The 17,803-nt window shown below is 48.0% G+C and overlaps 1 protein-coding gene across 6 annotated transcripts in view; it reads right to left on the reverse strand.

The window, feature by feature from the left end:
* ABTB3 (ankyrin repeat and BTB domain containing 3) overlaps positions 1–16,781 on the reverse strand; it is a 162,746-nt gene extending 145,965 nt beyond the window's left edge. For all 6 annotated transcript variants that reach the window (XM_064702514.1, XM_064702512.1, XM_064702515.1 and 3 more), the window contains exon 1: positions 15,555–16,781. In XM_064702514.1, coding sequence (XP_064558584.1) covers positions 15,555–16,512 — 958 coding nt within the window. In that variant the 5' untranslated portion in view covers positions 16,513–16,781. The remainder of the gene's footprint in view (positions 1–15,554) is intronic.
* Positions 16,782–17,803: the final 1,022 nt, after the last annotated feature.

Raw genomic sequence — 17,803 nt, forward strand, 5'->3', positions numbered from 1 at the left:
GCATCCTGCTCAGAGATAGAGAGTTAGACAGCAACAGAGCATCTCCTTACCAGCCCATTGACATCCCAGACCCACAGCTACAAAAAGGGGAGCACAGAGACCCCAACTCCCCAGAACCTCTGCACGGTTGCCACCTGGCAGAGCCCCGGGCTGGTGCAGGGCAGCGAGCCAGATTGAGCATGTCAGGAGATGTACCATTTCCATATGCAAAGGCAGCATCTACCCCTACTTTACATCCCTTCCAGCTTCCCAAGAGTCAGGGAAAAAGCTCCCACAGTTCGGCAGCTCTTGCTGCACCAAAACGAGAGGCATCAAACTCCCCCCCTAGATGGTTACAGCTGCACTTGCCACTGGTGCTCTCCTGCATGAGCAGTGAGAAGACAGCAAGCCTCAACATCCCCAGACTGAAATAGCTGCACAAGTACAAGGTTGGTTGGTACGCGCTCCAGGGAGGTGGTGTTTCCCAACACTACATTTACACATGTAAAACACAGGTAAATTGGCACTAGCTGACAGCTTATCCAGCACCCTGAGGCAGCAGGACTGCCTGTCAGAAAATCACTTGCCTTCACCAGGAGAAGGCATTGGCCAACCTGATGGAAACCAACTGTAGAGTATTTGCTGAATCCGGATACCATCCTTAGACTGCCCTTAAAAATGGGTGGCATGCCAAAGCAGTGACATACTACATCCTACTGTCCCCACCAGCCACTGACTTCAAGTGTTATTGAGAGCCTCCATCGACAGCTTCTATCAACAGCTTCCATTAACAGCAGTGCTTCAGACACAAGGGCTGGTACCGCTGAAAATTGTCTAAGGAGGGAAGTACTGTACAGAAGTTCAAATATAAGATGCTTTTCTCCAGCAAGCACACTTCAGGAACAGAAACCACAGTAAAACACTGTGATTAACACAAGTACGTACATCTAGGTCAGCTCTCAATAACTTGAGCAGATAGCAGGTCACAGACTCATTTCATGGATGAGTCCTTTCTTTTCTCTTTTATTTTTTTTAAACACAGTTATATTGACTTCAATGAATTTTTCCCACTCTTCAACCACTAGATCAGCCTGATGATGAATTTATCTAAATGAAACTGAAGACACTTCCTCTCACACTAATGATAAGACTAAGAAAGATCATTGTAGCACATCACCAGACATTAAAAGCAAAAATTTTAGGAAGGTTCACAGTAATACTTGAGGCCATGAAATGAAACTGTGCTTTCATTACCAGCTGTGGAGTTTTAGGCTTGGACCTGCTGCTCAAAGTCCACAGAGAGGGTAAGGGAAAAATCAGCCAGTATTTCCATCCTTCTCTGTAATTTGAAGCCACTGAGACATATCTCAGGGTATAAATCACACAACTCTATAAATAAAATAAATTACAATTTTGTACTCTTTGGAAGAAAGCTGACACCAAATTCATGTAGCAAATCCAAGAAAAAATAAGCCTGGCCCACGGCCCAAGCACATAAGAAGCTCCCCCTTGTTCCCAGGGAGGAAGCTTCACCATCACCATCAGTTTGCCATTCCCCAGGGCACTTACAGCTACAGGTAGTCTACAGTACACTAAATGTCTGTCTGTACATAGCACCTCCAGGTAGAGCCAAGTGTTTATTAACAGAAAGTGCTACCAGCAAAACTCCTGCAAATCCCTGTGGAAGGCTGAACTCCTCTTTTCAGGTAAATAAATGAGGAATCTTCCCAGTTAGTGCCAGTCCCAAGCTCACAGCCCACCGATACCTACAACTGTTTCTCTCTGCTACTTGCAGTGTCCCATTTTTTAAACACTCACTGTCACTTGCATGACCTGAAGTATGACCTCTCCCTGGCACAGCCTTTTTTAAAGAAAAGCTGCTACATACATATTTAAACGCCAGTAACCCGCTACCAGAAAAATACTTAGTTTTGTATAAGCCAATTATCCTCTGTGGTAAAAGGATCAGATAAACACAGTTTTGAAAGTGTGTGGTTAGAAAATGATTAAATGTATCATTTTGGCTCTTTTGTAACAAATTAAAAGATGAGACTGACAAATCTTTCATTTCATATCATTAAATAAATCTTCCAACAGAAAATTGTCACTTAAATTCTCTTCATAAACACCCTATTCAGTTTCAAAGTGGGGGACAAAAGTGCATTATAAAGTACTTTGAGAAATATATTGCTTCTATTGTCTGTCCCCACTCCCACCCATACTACATAGCAAAGAAGGCAGGAAAACACCTTGGAATCCAGTAATACAGAACCAGCCAGAGCTCTGCCTGCCAAAGACACCAGGATCCTCGGCGGTGCCTATAACCCAACCTGTCAGGAGCCGGAGCTGCAGCCCTGTTAAGCCTCTGTCTTCTGTACATGACACAAGCACGACTCTTCAGGGAGTTTACAAAAAATATGAATGAGCACAAGCAGACCCATTTATCAAAATCCTTGGAAAATGGCAAGTTGCATTTCTTACCTCATTTCTAAGAAACTTAGTTTTACGTGGTGGCACATGCCTACCTGCTCCTCCACATCCCCCAACAACCTTGCAGCTCAGGGGCAGATTTCCACTCCCTCTGGACAACAGCTACAGTGCTATGGATGGCCACTGTGTTGTGGAAACGAGAGATTTAGGAGAGATTACATCATTTTCCTCCATGGAAGGGAAGGCTGGCAGCCAGCTGAATTTTTGTCAGGCATTGGAGAAGCAACACAGGACTGTGTTGAATGACACAAAGATAGAAACAGCATTCATCAACCCAAACGTGCAGCCAATCACCTCTGGGTTTTGGCCACAATTGAATAGAATATGGAGACTACTCACTGTGTGAGCAGCCCATCCTGACATGGGGTCTGAGCAGCTCACCCTGCCTCACAGCTTGCTCTGCCTTTCCCCAGGGTCTCCTCCCCACACCATGCCTGGATATCACCAAAGGGGCCACCAGCTGCTTTTCTCAGTGAGATCAGACCTTTCCTGAGGGTACAGCACTGAGCCAAGCACCACCAGCCTCTCAGATAAATCCATCCGTGATGTCAGAAAGATGACAGACCTCCACCTAGACTTCACTCCTGCTTTCCACAATCCCATGGCAAAACACATGCAGGCAAAACCTTCAAGTCCACAGCCCCTCCATGGCACTTTTCCCCCAGGTCAGTCCCCACAGCTGTCACAAAATATGGGTGTAAGAAAGCAGAGCAGCAGCCTCTGGCACACCACTACATGACGAACATGGAAACCCACTCCCACCATGAGACACATATTTTTATTTTTTCTGTGGATAATCAAAAAAGAGTAGGGGCAAACTCCTTGGATAGAGAAAGCTGAGCTCAAATGCCCTACATCCAATTTTAACAGAAATTGTTTGCAGCACTTAATTGCAAGAAAGCCACAATTAATTGCGCTACAGTATCAGTAAACACACTGGTCACATCATCAGAGCCATTATTTTTCCCTCCAAGAAATTACATTACTACATTATTGATGCAACAATCTAGTGTAATGAAGTGGTGCTTTGCGTCCTTTTTTCTGCTTTACACTAAGTTCACAGAGCTATAGCCCCAATACCAAATTTAGTAAGGGTTCTTTTGGTTGGTTTTTTTTTCCAGTAGGTCAAAAATTCCAGTCAACAACCTAAAAACAGCTGCAGAAGAAGTTAAAGCACCTGTCCCTAATCAACTGCAAAGGCTTGGGTTTCTATTTGATACAACTCAAAATTACAGCTATTTTTCTAAATACTCTGCTTCAACAGTGAGTATTTTTACCTCATATTTTTACTTGGACAGACTATTTTCAGAAAGGCATTCGAGAGAGATTATGCCAGAAAGCAGTAAAATAGCAAGCAAGCTGCTTATGTAAATACTGAACTTCTTTGAACTTAAGGGGAAAGAAAAAGAGCAGTATCCAGAAGGTCAGCACTCCTAATGAAGAGAGCACATATGAAACGCAGGGAAGGAAAAGTTGCCCATGCCAAAATGGCAAAAGAAAACCTAGAGAAGTGATCATGAAAGGAGCTCAGAACAGTAGAACACTCAGTCCTGAAGCTCTTACTCATTCTCAGGGTTACTAAAAGCAATAAAGGTTATTCCTGTCATACTGCAGGAAGCAGCCTCAGTTTGCAGTGCCCATCAGCAGAGCATGGCTCTGCAGCACGAAGGGCAGCAACACCCACATTGCACATCTTGTGCAATGCCTACAAAGGCTGTCCAAGCAAAGCTTTGGCTAAAACACAAACCAGTACTTCCTCTGCAATTATTAATACAGGATTAATATAATCTTTAGAAATAGTCTCCATGTGCAAAACCCCAGCACGTTGTTTCCCAGCCACTCCTTTGCTATTATACAGTTCCACACACCCCTGCTATGCTGGGAAAAGGAGAGGGCTCTTTAGAGTAACTTTAAATTCACTCTTTCAGTCTTGCATCTTGGCTCTCCGCAAAAAAATCAGCAGTTGCTCAAGTTCCCACTTTGCCACTCAGTTCCTTGCATGGTGCAATCACAGAATCCCCAGGTGCCTTCTTTCTGGACCAAATAACACCACTGTGGTTGACTATCACTGTACAGAAACAGTCCCTGTGCCCCCTCCTCCCCCTCAAATTTCATTATCTTTTCTGCTGTTTTTTCTGTTCTTTCTCTTTTTGGAAATCAGGCTATGAAACTGAACTAATTACTCCAGGCTCAGAGGATGTTTTATGTGGTGTGCTGAATTGTTTTAATTTTTCCTTTTGCCATGGCCAACATTTGTGTTTAAATATCAACAACTTTTTCTGCATATCAGTGCAATGCCAACAGCACTGCAAACCTCTAAAGGAAGAAGGAACAGAACTCAGCCCAATGATGCTCCTCAAGTCACAGTCAAGGGGAGAAGTAAACTAACAAGTCCTCATTTCCTTAACACCTCTTCCCTCTAAGTGCTCTCCTTGCCCCAAAGAGAATGTTTCCCAGGGACTCACCCAACTCAGACCTTACCAGACCAGAAAATGTGTAAATCCCAATGCTAAAGACCCCAGTGTCTGCACTCCACCCTCACTCCAGACAGGAATGTCTTACCAGCACTGTCAGAAGTATGCAACACGGATTGCACAAGGAGTCAATGCTACAGGTTTAAATCTGCTCAGCAGCCAGCTTTGCAGCCAGTTTTGCAGTTGGGATGTGTCTGCACTGTTTGCATGAGAAGCACCTATTAAGCAGACAGTAGCTGCCTGGCTGCAGGTAAACTTCCAGGGAGTCTCAAAACATAGCCCTAGGTTGGGCAAACTGGAGCCATCTGATCTCAGGCTGACAAAGGTGGCAGAGAGGGTCCCATCCAGAGGAAAACCTTGCCTTGCCTCCTCAGTCAGTGAAAGAAGTCACCTGCAATGGTGGCTGACACCTGAGCATCCAGCCCCAAACCTCAGAAAACACTCTGTGACTCACCAGCTCCTGCCTCACACAGCCTGTAATCAGACATCACCAGCCCTGATAAAGCAGTGTTCTCCCACCCATCTGATAACTCCAGTTCCTCCACAACCTCAAGGTCCATCTCATGCCTTTCTTTCCCCATGACATCCCTGGTCAGAGGAGGCAGAGGCAGCAGACATCAGCATCCCCATCTGCTCTGGTGGTTTGAGGGCTCTCATCACCACAGGTCTCCTTATAAAACCTGCCAATTATCCCACGCATAGGCAGTTTCTGTGTGCTGAAAAGAGGTGACAGCCCATATATCCTTCCTGAAGATCATTTAGACTATCTGTACACTTAAGAAGGAATGAGTTTTGGCTAGGATGTTTTTCTCTTGTATTTAATCTTGCTTTAGAAGCATTCAGTCACCACAGTCTAACCACTGATGCGTGTCAGACAGACAGCGTCACCAACTTACTTATCTTGGCTCCCAGCATTCTGCTGCAAGAACATTGCTGCCTAAGCTCATCCTTTGCATTACACTGGTGTTTATGCCACTGGTGTTTATTCCTACATTTAAACCTGTGGAATAGTTCAAACTACTCCTCCTTGTCTTACCCATCCTCTACCAAACATGCTCTTTAAGATGGAAGCAAGGCATCATATGCATTCCCACAGGCAGGTATTTTCCATTAAAAAGACTCTGCCCCTTCCTGTTGTCCCTGCACTCGGACAGCTTGCAAAACTGTTTTCATTCTCCAGAAACAGTTGATGCACAAGGCAATTCTCTTCTGAGCATACTGGTATAATGAAGAACTAGTTAACAGGTAAAGTGCAACAGCAGAGCAACAGCAGGTCCCAACCACTGAGGCACAGCTACGCTTGGGGTGGGGGTTTTTCCAGGTTAGAAAAATTGCGTATTTTGAAACTCCTGCTCCTCCTTACTGACAGCATGCCAGATAATTAAACTGAACCTCTTATTTTTAAAATCTAATTTACTTTTGAAAACCTACACTGCTGCTGGACTATTTTTAGAATTTTTCTTATATGGGCCAGCGGAAATAGGCTAGAGCCAGGTAGCACAAGGCCTCACAGGCTGTGCAGTCTTCAAGCTGAACACCATTAATCAGTGAAACAATGGGAAAAAATCCTTTCAAATTAGGAATAACTATCTGCAGTGAGGTACTGATACTCATCTTCAGTTTTGGAAAAGCTTATCTTAAGCAAAACTAAGCCTGGGCCTACAGCTTTGACTCAGGAGTTTAATTCTTAATTCTGTAATTTGTTACCAAATGCAAGAGCTGATATTGGTGTTTGACAGGCTGTCCTTACCACCAAAATCAGTGGGAATATTGCCCAAACAAGGACTACAGGACGGGTTTAGCACTACCTTTGGAACAGCTTGACTCACACAGCACCCCACACAAGACATGCACTAGAGAAGTTAAATAACACAAGTAGCACAGGGATACTTTTTCTGAAGTACTGAGTTCTGTGACCCTTATTTTCTAAGTCCCTAGGGAAATAACAGCATCAGAGGTACCTGCATCTAGCCCCTAGCAGCTGTGTCTGCTATCTGGCAACCCAGAGCAAAATGATATACCTACTCAGATTTACAGTGAATGATTTAGTAAAACCAATTTCTGTGATATGCTGGCATGCAAAGATATGCCCATGTAGTACACCAAAAATAATTTTTAAAAGTCTTCGTAGTATTCTCCACAAAAAAAGCATCTCAGTGGGTAGCCAAAATGATTATGACCTCTGCAATCTCTTATTTCTGTGGGCAGCACTTCGCACCATAGGTCTGGGAGTCCAGCATCCATCCCCAGGCATCTGGCCCTCCTTCCCAGTGGCAGCTTGCCTTGCTGCCGGCCACATTCACTTCTTAGAGGTGACAGAGAACTCAAGGTGCTTCATCTGGGGTAAAGAACCTGCAGTCTGGGGAGTACATATGGCCCACAGCATCACAACCTCTGTTTTTCCAAACCCCTGCTGGGTAACATGCCAGAGAGAGGCTTGCAAGACTTGCTTTGCTCTTTGCAAGAAAAAGCCAACCTTCCCTGACTAGCAACTTAATCACGGCCAAACACAACACATAAGAGAAGGCACTACAGCCCAACAGTGTTTATCCAAAACTACCACAGGGCCAGAGAAACTGCAGAACACTGCAGGATGCAAAGTTTCCTTCAATTATTTAATTGCCTCAAAAATGCAAATACATTCAACATACCTCTGCTGCAACTCCAGCCCCGCTCACTTCCACCACCTGGGAGCAATATTTCATAGCAGTGCAATTTAAAAACAGGGTGGTTTTATTAATTTTAAAGCCTCAGACTCTTGCAGGTCCAGGTGCTACTCCACAGCACTTGAGGACAGAAATCTGGTCCCTGAAGAGGCCTCTAATCTTTTCAGGGGTTCCTGCTCTCCTGCTCACTCGCCAGCCTTTCCCAAGACCTTTATGGCTGTGTGAAGTCCATGTGCTGTTCACACGAGCAAGGTCTGTGCACATAAGAGCTCTGGAAAAGCCACGTAAGGCTGTGAATTTGCTGACCCAGAAGTATTCGTAGTCCCTCGCGGCTCAGCTGCAACGCCCTCGTGTGCTCCTATCTGCTGGCGAGCATCCCGCCGCCTCCCACACATCCTGCAGCACTGATCCCTCCCTGCACTTTCGCTTTCGCTGCCTTAAACCCCCACAGAAAGCTTTACCTGTCTCCTGTGCTTCCATTTATCGCTCAGAAGATCCCAGCACCAACATATGAAGCACCATGGCAGGAAGAGCCCAATCCCCAAGGGTCACGCCAGCCAAGTTCCCACCAAGCACCAACATCAGACAGCCACACAGGGATTTACACTGCCCACAGGGATTTACACCAGGTCTGACACCGTGCTTTTAAGAGGCCTGGAACCAACTGGGATGAACAAGTCCTTCTTCCCTTATCCACCTCTGTCAGCTTAATTCATTAGGCACACAATCACCTGTCCTGAAGTCTCTTGGTGCAGGGTGTCTAATTTTTGTCCTGTTCCTTATTAATCCAGTATTGTTTAAACCAAATCAAAGACAATTTCTTTTCCTTATCAGTAATGAGCCAAGAGAATCTCTGTGCAAAACTTTGAGTCTCTTGAGCACCTTTTCAGCCTCCAAGCTGGGATACCCTCTCACCATACTATAAAATCTCTTGGGTTGTTTTTAGGAACAATTACACCAAAAAAGGGTACTGTGCTTCCTATGAACTCAGCCTAGGAATCAAGGAAGAGGATAAAATACCATCAAGATGACAGGGACCTCTTCAGTGGAGCCCAAGAAAATGGTCATGTCCCATAAGCCATGCTGTAGAACTTTCTCTTTACCCACAAACTGCCAGAGTAAGAAGTGTGATGATGCAAGATCATCAGCGCATCAGTAAGTAAATGAGACAAGCCTCAGCAAGGTGTCAGCGTGCCTGTGCCCCATTCATGCTGCTGAACTGATCCACACCAACAGTGGCTCCTTCTTCAGCTGCTCCCAGGAACATGCCTTTCACTCCTGCTGTCAGAACAAGCCAAGAGCTGCCTTCTCAGTGACTCATTTCACCTGATCAGTGCCCTCCTCTCTTCTGTTTTTACAAGACAGAAATGCAGCCCTATGGAAAGCAGAAGGAGTGACTTGACATCAGGTTTTATCTCTTCACATCCTTAGGATAACTGTGTTACCTTCTGGGAAAATGGGAAGCCTATGCACTGCCAGAACAAATGTGGCCACTGATTGAAACTCTTCGTTGTAGGAAACTCCTGAAAGCAAGGGCAGACCAAGAACCAACCACATGTGACCATTTAGCTGGCACAGTCCTCCATAATGCCCGTGTTTTTTTAGGCTGCCTAACTGAACACTTCTGGCAAAGTAACCAGAAGGTATTAAGCTGGCCATGCAAGCTCTGGGGTAATTTTAATGTCTTTTGAAATCTTTAATACTTATCAGGTACATAACAACTGTAATTACAGATTTCTGCAGAGATGGTGCAGCATGTTGCTTTTGGTCAGCAAGTAAACAAGGACAAGAGCAAAGAAAGAAAATAGTCCCTACTTAATTTTTATGCCTTGCTAAAGCTCCTATATGCTGGGCAAAGGAAAAGAGCCTGCAGACAGAGCCCTGGGCAGGATTGCTGGCACAAAGGGACTGGCAGGAAGGCATCGCTGCCAGGGCTGGACATGATGACCCAGCCTGGGAAACTGAGGCAGCAGGAGTCTTGAAAGTGGGAGGAGACAGGGAAAGTGAAGAGGCACTGATGTGATTTATCATCCACCAAGCATCCACTTCAGCCCCCACGAGTACAGAGAACACCATCCTGCTCAGGGACACGAACAGGGGCAGTGCTGCTGCTCATCACACTCACTGCAAGAAAACACAGCCTGGTGATAAACTCCCTCATCCATGCCCTCCTTGCTTTTCCTGTACATCCTTTGCTGGGCCAGCAACAGAAGTATTTTGCATGAAAGCTGCTAATTTCAGCAAAGCACCTGAAAGGAGCACCTCCCCCCTCTTTCTGCACTACACATTGGCCAGAAGTTATTCCCGGTAGAGGACTTCATTCCCAACACCCATGTGCTACAGGAAACAACTCTCTCCACCTCTGGTGTCATCTCATAGAGTGGGGCTTTTTTCTTTCACATCTGCATTAGAGGAAAGGTGAGGAAATGACCATGAAGTTTTTTGCCTAACTTCTGAGATAGGAGAACTGAACCCCTAACCAGGCAGGGGAGAAAGGGTTCAGGCTGTAGACGTTCCAAGCCACTGCACTACCAGGTATTTACTCTGGACAATGTGGAAGGTTTGTGACTGACAACTGCTTGGTATGACTGCAGAAACACCAACACACTAAGAGCGGTGTCTTTTTCATTTTTATTAACTTTGAGCAGTGGCAGAGAGAGCGTTTGCAGGAGCAGTAGGAAAAGGCACGAAGTTGTCCCTAATGTTCACCTGCACCTTATGTCATCAGCTCACAGGATGGCTGAAAAACTACATGAAGCTTGTCAGCACTCAGCAAAAAAAGCCAGGAACCCAATATATTGCTAAAACTATACTGTTATTCCCTAACATGCTCCTTGTATACACAATCACATTTCCAATCATCATTCCAGAGCCTCATTTACATCAGAAACTAAGTAATGTAGATGCAGTCTGAAAACTCCCTAGCGTGGCCAAGGCTATAAATGCTATTAAGGTACTTTCCAACATGACAAAAAGACTAATCATATTGGCAAACATAAGCTTTATGATTATCCTGGGTGCCTCCAGTACATTCTGGGATTTTTTTAAATTTTTTTTTATGTTAGACTCATAACTGAAACAAATTACATGAATCAAAACATCCAGAGGGCAAACAAACCTTCATTATCCAGAGAATCAAACCCTCACCTCCCAATGGGTCTTTATTTCCCAGTCCTACCATTGCTCCCTTTTCAAGGTGTCCTCTCAAGGCAACAGAGGTTTTCAAGAAGCACACACACACTGATGATCCTTCTGTGCCACTCCTGCCAACACCAAGGGTCAAAGCAACCCACCCTTCACTACAGAGAAGGAGCATGGTTTCTGCACTGCCATCCCAGTTCCCACCAGCATCACTGGCCACAAACAGGCAAAACCTTCTGCCCTTTGGGGATTTGTCCCCCTCTCCCCCTCCCACCACGCCTGGAATGGAGAGGAGACAAATCCACAACTTGTTCAAAGATGGTGTGGAAGTTTGCTTGAGAGACTGTCAGGTAAGAGAAATAAGCAAAACTACACATCATTTGTTGCACCACCATTCATGTCAACCTCAAGTGCCCTGGAATAGATGGAGAAACAAAACAGCAAAGACCTCTAAGTATAATATACTGGCACATATAAGAAACTTCAACTATATTCCTTTTTTTTAAGTAGCAAAAAATACAACGGAAACATAATGGGGTGGAGAGGGAAGGATGTTCTTGGAATTATAGTTTAAAATATGGCCAAAAAAATAGCATTAAACTCTATTTTGTGTCCAAATATTCCCTATCATCTTAGCCGAAATAAGTTTTAGATTGATTTCTGCACTGCCACTAAGGCCATAATGGCATCCTGAATGGTTCAATTACAGCAAAAAGCAGAGAAGTAACAGATAACAGTATGCTTGCCAGTAAAAGGAGAGTATGGTCTCTGCATGCACACATGTATGTATACATATGAATCAAAACTGAAAAGAATTTATTGATTTGGTTAAGCTATGCTAATGTATTGGTACTGCTCATTTGCTCAGAGTCCCCCTAGTTCGCCTGAATTGGGAGAAGAGGCTGAGGTTACACTGAGGTTAGCTGACACGTGTCAGCCAAGCCTGACCTAATCCTGGCTTTCTAACTAGTTTGATCTTCTTCTCTAAATAATATTAAGAAGAGGAAGGAACCACAGGGATGTAGCTGGGTTCCAGATCACTATTTTTAGAAGCTGTACACAAGCAGACACGGCAGAGTTGCGCATGCAGCCTCCTCCACAGATAACTCCATCCTGTGATCCCCCAGTTCCCCGGCTGAGCACCTCCCACCAAAAGTTCTGTCACGAAGACATGGAGATCCCCAAAGACTGAAAAAGGAAAAACCAATTTTCCTTACTCTGTATGAATTCAAGTGTTTTCTAACACCATCCCTCCTCCCAGTGCAAGAGGACCTCCATAATACCAAGCAGGTGACTTTGAGCTACTTGAACCTGCCATCCAAGCTCCCTCGTTAAAACAACATACATGGATTTACTCCAATGATCTGCACTGGATCCAAGACCTAGGGAAACTTCTCATTCATCTCAAAGCATTTCTCAGATCCGGCATAAAAGTAAGGGTTTGATGAGCAATAAAGAAACTACAATAATATGGCTTAAACCACAGAGGTGCCAGCTTTTACTGCCTTTCGTTGAGCACACAGTATTTTTCTCCCCCTGTTCCAAGGGAAATAACACTCCATGCAACTGTTATAGGATGTAAAACGTGCACTGTGCTGTTCAGATGGAGCTCATAATTGAAACATTTAAGCGTCAATGAAATCCCAAATGTAAAGTTTTTCATTTTCGTTCAGCCATGAAGTTAAAATTCTGGGGGGGAAGGAGTGGAAACTACTATCTCAGAGTGCTTTTAAGGTCTATTTTTTCTGATACAGTAATCAGAAAGATAAGCTCAGTCAATATGCCAGCAGTTGCTGCCATTCTCCAGCGGCTCGCTGCCGACGGCATCACCTGCCTTGCCATTGCTATCCCTGCCCCGTCCCATACATGAAGTTATCAAGGGGCTTATCAAGGATGCATGGTCTGCTGCCTGCAACACAGGAAGGAGGGCAACTACCTTCATCCACAGGCTTCTGAGCCTGCAAGAGCAATGAGCAGGCTCCTGTTGGAGAGTGGGGCTCCATTTGAGGCAGCTGTGCAAACTCAGGCCAAACACTCCCAAAAGGAGCCCAACAGGCTCAAGGGCCCATACAAAGAACCAGCTCAAACATCTTTGTCTGAAGGCACATGGCCATCATTTATAGCAAGGAGAAGGTTATCTTGCAATACTGCTCTTATCCAGCAGCTTTCAAGATGACCAACTATGATATCAGGCTATAAAACCTCAGCTGAAACCACTAAACACTCTGCACAACTTATAGGGAAGCCCTGAAAGGCTGGTTTGTGTCTTGCAGATCCTCAGATCACCTTCCCCAACACCCATGTTCACAAACTTGGTTAGAGCCATCTTGGACTGCATCACACACAAATCCATGCTCTTTACACACTTGCATCCCATGATCTTCAGGGGTTGCCTGTTTCACAGTCTGGATGAACTTAAGGGCGTGAAATTTCGCCGGGAAATTCTTCAAAGGTTTGACATTTGCCTCCCAGACAGAGGCACCTCTCCCCACAAAACTTGTCTGCAGATACAGTACTGCTAGAGTCTGCTTCTGCATGCTTTCCATCCCCAGCCTTCACTCAAATCACACGGGCCACGGTATCTCCAGAAAGGAGCCCACCACTGCTTCTTGTCCACACCTGCTGGACCAAATCCGCTGATTCCAGCGCTTGTGTGGTCAGGGGCAACCCAGCTGTGAAATGACACTCCAACTTGCAGAACCTCAAGAGTGCAAGACCTGCCTCTTCTCCTGGAGAGGTGCAGAGATGTGAGAACTCTGCTACCTGCTCAGTTGTGCTACCATGGTGTTTCAAGTACTGAGGATGGAGGAAGGATGAACATGTGGTTAGGCCACTAAACAGAGATGCAGCTTCCAGCACTCCAAGCCTTCTGCTACAGATGGCCCCAACAGTTTCAAACCGGTCAAATAATCTCTCACACCAGACTTCCCCACCTGTTTTAAGTGCCTGAAAAGGAAACATTTGCAACCAAACATGGAGCACTCAAGACATGAAAATGGTGAGGACTATATAAACAGATACATACCTCACTGGTGAAGAAACAGACTGTGTTTAATGGTTTATAATGCCTGGTTTAGTTACCTTGAAATTATTAAAAGAAGGCAACACAACCTTGGATTAAAACTAAATAAACATTTACAGCAGTAAAAAATGGCTTTTACTGTAGGGAGGCCTGGCTCTTGCACCTGTAATTCTAAATATATTTAACAGGATGCCAAACTATGTATTGTAAGAGGCTAAAAAGCAAAACAACATTATAGATATTTGCACAGAAAGCAGGTAGGCATAGGGAGAGAGGCAAAACAAAATGGATAACTTGCTAGGGTCTGATTCAAACATCTTAGAAAAATGCTATTTTCTCAACTCAGGATTGAGCTACCAAGGAGATTTGTGGCACCTAAAACTACAAAAAAAATGGAGATGAAAACGCTGTTTTGTGTCCCTAGAAGGAAGATAAATGAGGGTCAGAATGAAGTTCATTTAAATCCACTGAGCTGATACAGAGGGAGTTAGAGAGAGCCGCAAAACAAAATGAAAGGCTCAGTAGGAGGCTGCACAGCCAGTGCTGCAATGTCAGAAACACAACACAGTGCCATCTGAAACCTACAGGCACCGTAGCAGGACTCAAGGAAAAAAACAACGGTGGCACTCCTGGGGAAGCCATGCCTGCCTGCACCAGCGCTGGAATAACACACCGGGGTCCGGCAACACAAGCCCCCGAGGTCAGATGCATTTTGAGGGGTAGTTCAGCAAAGCCTCCGGGGAGGACATCCACTGCTGGATTAAAACCACCAGAGGAATAGAACTAAGCAAAATCTATTCACAGCAGAGACGAATATCTGCTCCTTTCCTTCGCTCCCACTCGGCATTCTCCTTTGGGTCTCTTATGGGATAGAAGGTGCCTTAAGACAATAGATAATTAGCTGTAATGCATCCTCTGTGGCTTTAACAACTTAACAAGGCTTATCTGGAGATGTGATCTAGGCTTCCAGTTACCCTTGTTCTCCCAGTTCCCTTCCTCTTCCACACCCCCCTCCCCAAATATTTGCATCTCAGCGTGACAGGTATTTTGACTTTAAGCTTAATAAAAGTGTTTGCATGTGTCTGTGCACGCTTAGGAGAAGCTATGAAAAAAACCACCCTATTTTAACTCTGCCACCCTGAAACACGTCTCGTTCCATTTCACTTCCCTGACAAACAGAGGGAGCTGAAATAAGGAACATGAACTTTGGAATGCCACTCTACCGAAGGACAACTTATTAAAAACATTAGAATCATCGTTTAAAAAACGAAGGGGAAAAATGCTCAGGAAGTCGATGCATCACGGTTCTGCATTTGTGTCAAGCTCTGAGTAAACATGCAGCAACATGAATGAAATCTGTCCAGAAAGACTGCATTTCAGCGCCAACCACGCAATCGCTGGCCAAACCACTGCATATGTAACAAAAGTTTGATCTCGCCTGCAAGCGCTCGGCTGCGCTTCTGCCATTTCCTGTGGAAAACTGAAGCTCTGAACCACTGTCTCTCAGCCAGCCCTCGCCGACACCCAGGCAGCTGCCCCTGAATTCACGCCCATCACGCCGCGGCAGAGCCGTGCGGGGGATGTTCGGCAGCTCCCCTCCAGCCCTCCCCGGGCCGGGCACCGCCGTGCAGGGGCAGCCGCGCCGCCGCTCCCTCCCCAGCCCCCGGCCCCGGCGGCAGGTGCGGCGGCGGCGGCCCGCCCAGCGCCCGGGGGGGCGGACGGGGCCCGCCCGCCGCAACAGGTGGTCGGTGGCGCCCGGTCCCGCCCGGCGGCCGCACTTACCGCTGGCGTTCTTTCCGCAGATGAGGTGCTGGTAGGGCTGCAGCAAGCCCCACAGCTCGGGGTCGTTGTTGACCGTCTGCTCCAGCGCCTCCAGGGTGAAGCGGGGCGCCTCGGCGCCCTCCTTCTCCTTCTCGGCCGGGGCGGCGGCGGCGCCCGGGGAGCGGCCGGGCGGCGGGAGCGGGGCGGCGGGACCGGCCAGCACCCGCGCGTGGATGTCGCGGAAGAGGCTCTCGGTGCCGGCGGTGAGGTAGATGGCGGCGTGCTCGTGGATGCGCAGGGCCACGCGGCTGTCCACCATCCAGCGGTAGAACTTGCCCACGGAGAAGGCCAGTCCGCACCGGGCCGACTTGCCGCGGCTGAAGCGGTCGCCGCCGCTGCTGCTCATGTTGTAGAGGGAGAGGGCGCCGAGGGCAGCGGCCGTGCAGCGGGCCGCCAGCGTCCAGCCCAGGACGATCTCCATGGCGCTCCGCACCTCGTGCTTGGTGCACTTGGCGAAGCGGAGGCTCAGTCGCTGTGCCTCCCGAGCGATGCGCACCAGCGCCCGGCTCACCAGTGTCGAGAGCCGCGCCGCCGCATCCCGGCTCCCGGGGCTGGCGGCGCCCGGCGCCCGCGGCTCCCGGCGCGGCGCCGGCAGCAGCAGCAGTGCCTCCACCTCCTCCAGGCTCCAGGGGACCTCCTCAAGGTCGGGCAGGAGCCGGGAGCACTGCTGCCCCGCGCAGTCCAGCACCTCGGAGTCTTCCGCTAGGACGGTGTTGACGGTGTCGAAGCTGTTATGCCGACTGTGCATGGAGTCAGTTAGGTGCGGCCAGCAGCTTCCTCCATAGGGGTACGCGGGGTGCGAATCCGAGCAGCACAGCGACAAGTTGGAGGAGCGCACAGAGTCCGCCGCACCACCATACCCGGAGTCCAGCGTCAGGTCTTCCAGAGTCCTCACCGCCGTCTTACCTCTCCGGGCCATCGCCGCACTTCATGCTGCACCCGACGGACCCGGGCGGGGAGCGGCTCACGGGAACGCGGGGGGAGAGACCAGCGAGCGGGCGCGGTGCGACCCGCCGGCCGATTCGCTTCGCCCCGCTCCGCCAGACGGCAGCGAAGCGGCGGTGCTGCCTGCGCCCTGCTCCTGCTGCTGCTGCCGCCGGCCAAGCCCCGCTGCCGGCCCCGCTCCGGCTCCTGCACTGCGCCGCGCCGCCGGCCCGACACCGCACCGCAGCGCAGCACCGGCCAGCGGGCGCGGGGGGCGGGGCCATGCAAAGCGCCGCCGGCTCGCAGCCAATGGGGCGGCCAGAGGGCGGAGACATGCAAAGCAGCGCGCCCGGCGGCCAATGGGACGGCGCCCTGCGGCGGCCGCGCCTCCCTCGGCCCCGCGGGGCCGCTCCGCGCGGCGCGGGCCGGGAGGGGGCGCGGCCCGTGCGGAGCCGCCGTGTGCCGGGCCCGCCGGGGCTGCCCGCTCCGCCAGCTCCGCCAGCTCCGCGCACGGCAGCTCCTCCAGCGCTGGGACTGCGCCCTGCAAAGCACAGATTTGTTAATGCGGGTCTGGGCCCGCCGGCAGCCGGGGGAGTGCGGCCATCCGTGTCGTCTGTCCCCGCGGCTGGCAATAGCACGGCTCTGCTGCGTGCATCTACGCCGTTCCCCAGGCGTACGAACTGGAGCCCCGCTCCTGCCCGCACTGGATTTTCACACCAGCGGTTCCCTGATGTTGCTATAAACAAATGACAGGGAGCGCAAGCACTCACACATCTCATCAGACAGACAAGATGTTTTGAAATCAAGCAGAAACTGCCACGTAAGAATTCCAGCCATCACTCGAGTCAAGAAGAGCAATTTCCAAATAATTAAAACAAGTACAATAAAACCCTTTGACATTCTTGACGTTAACCCATTAAGTATCGTGAAGGCTTTGACAAGTAAGAATTATACGGGGCTTAGGGCACATATTCTATGCAGTTAGATGGTTTTTGTGCAAGAAAATTTATCCTCAACTAATGTATTTTAATCTCACATTGTAGGCTTTAGCTTTATTAGGAGTTGCCTGACTAATGTCCCAGGCAACAGACTGAGAATGTATATGTTTTTGTGCTCTGGTTTTGAAGAAATCTTTCATCCTTTTAAGCGTAAAATACTAGCAAATTTCTATCCCTTTAAGGATAAAAGCCTAGCAAACGCATTTCTCTATCATGCCAACAGAGGCAGCCAAAATTCTTGGACAGGCAAGGCAAGTCATGTAAGAGATTTCCCCATCTAAGCAAGCC

Source organism: Zonotrichia leucophrys, chromosome 1A, assembly GCF_028769735.1.
Source record: "Zonotrichia leucophrys gambelii isolate GWCS_2022_RI chromosome 1A, RI_Zleu_2.0, whole genome shotgun sequence".
Classification (NCBI taxonomy): Eukaryota; Metazoa; Chordata; class Aves; order Passeriformes; family Passerellidae; genus Zonotrichia; species Zonotrichia leucophrys.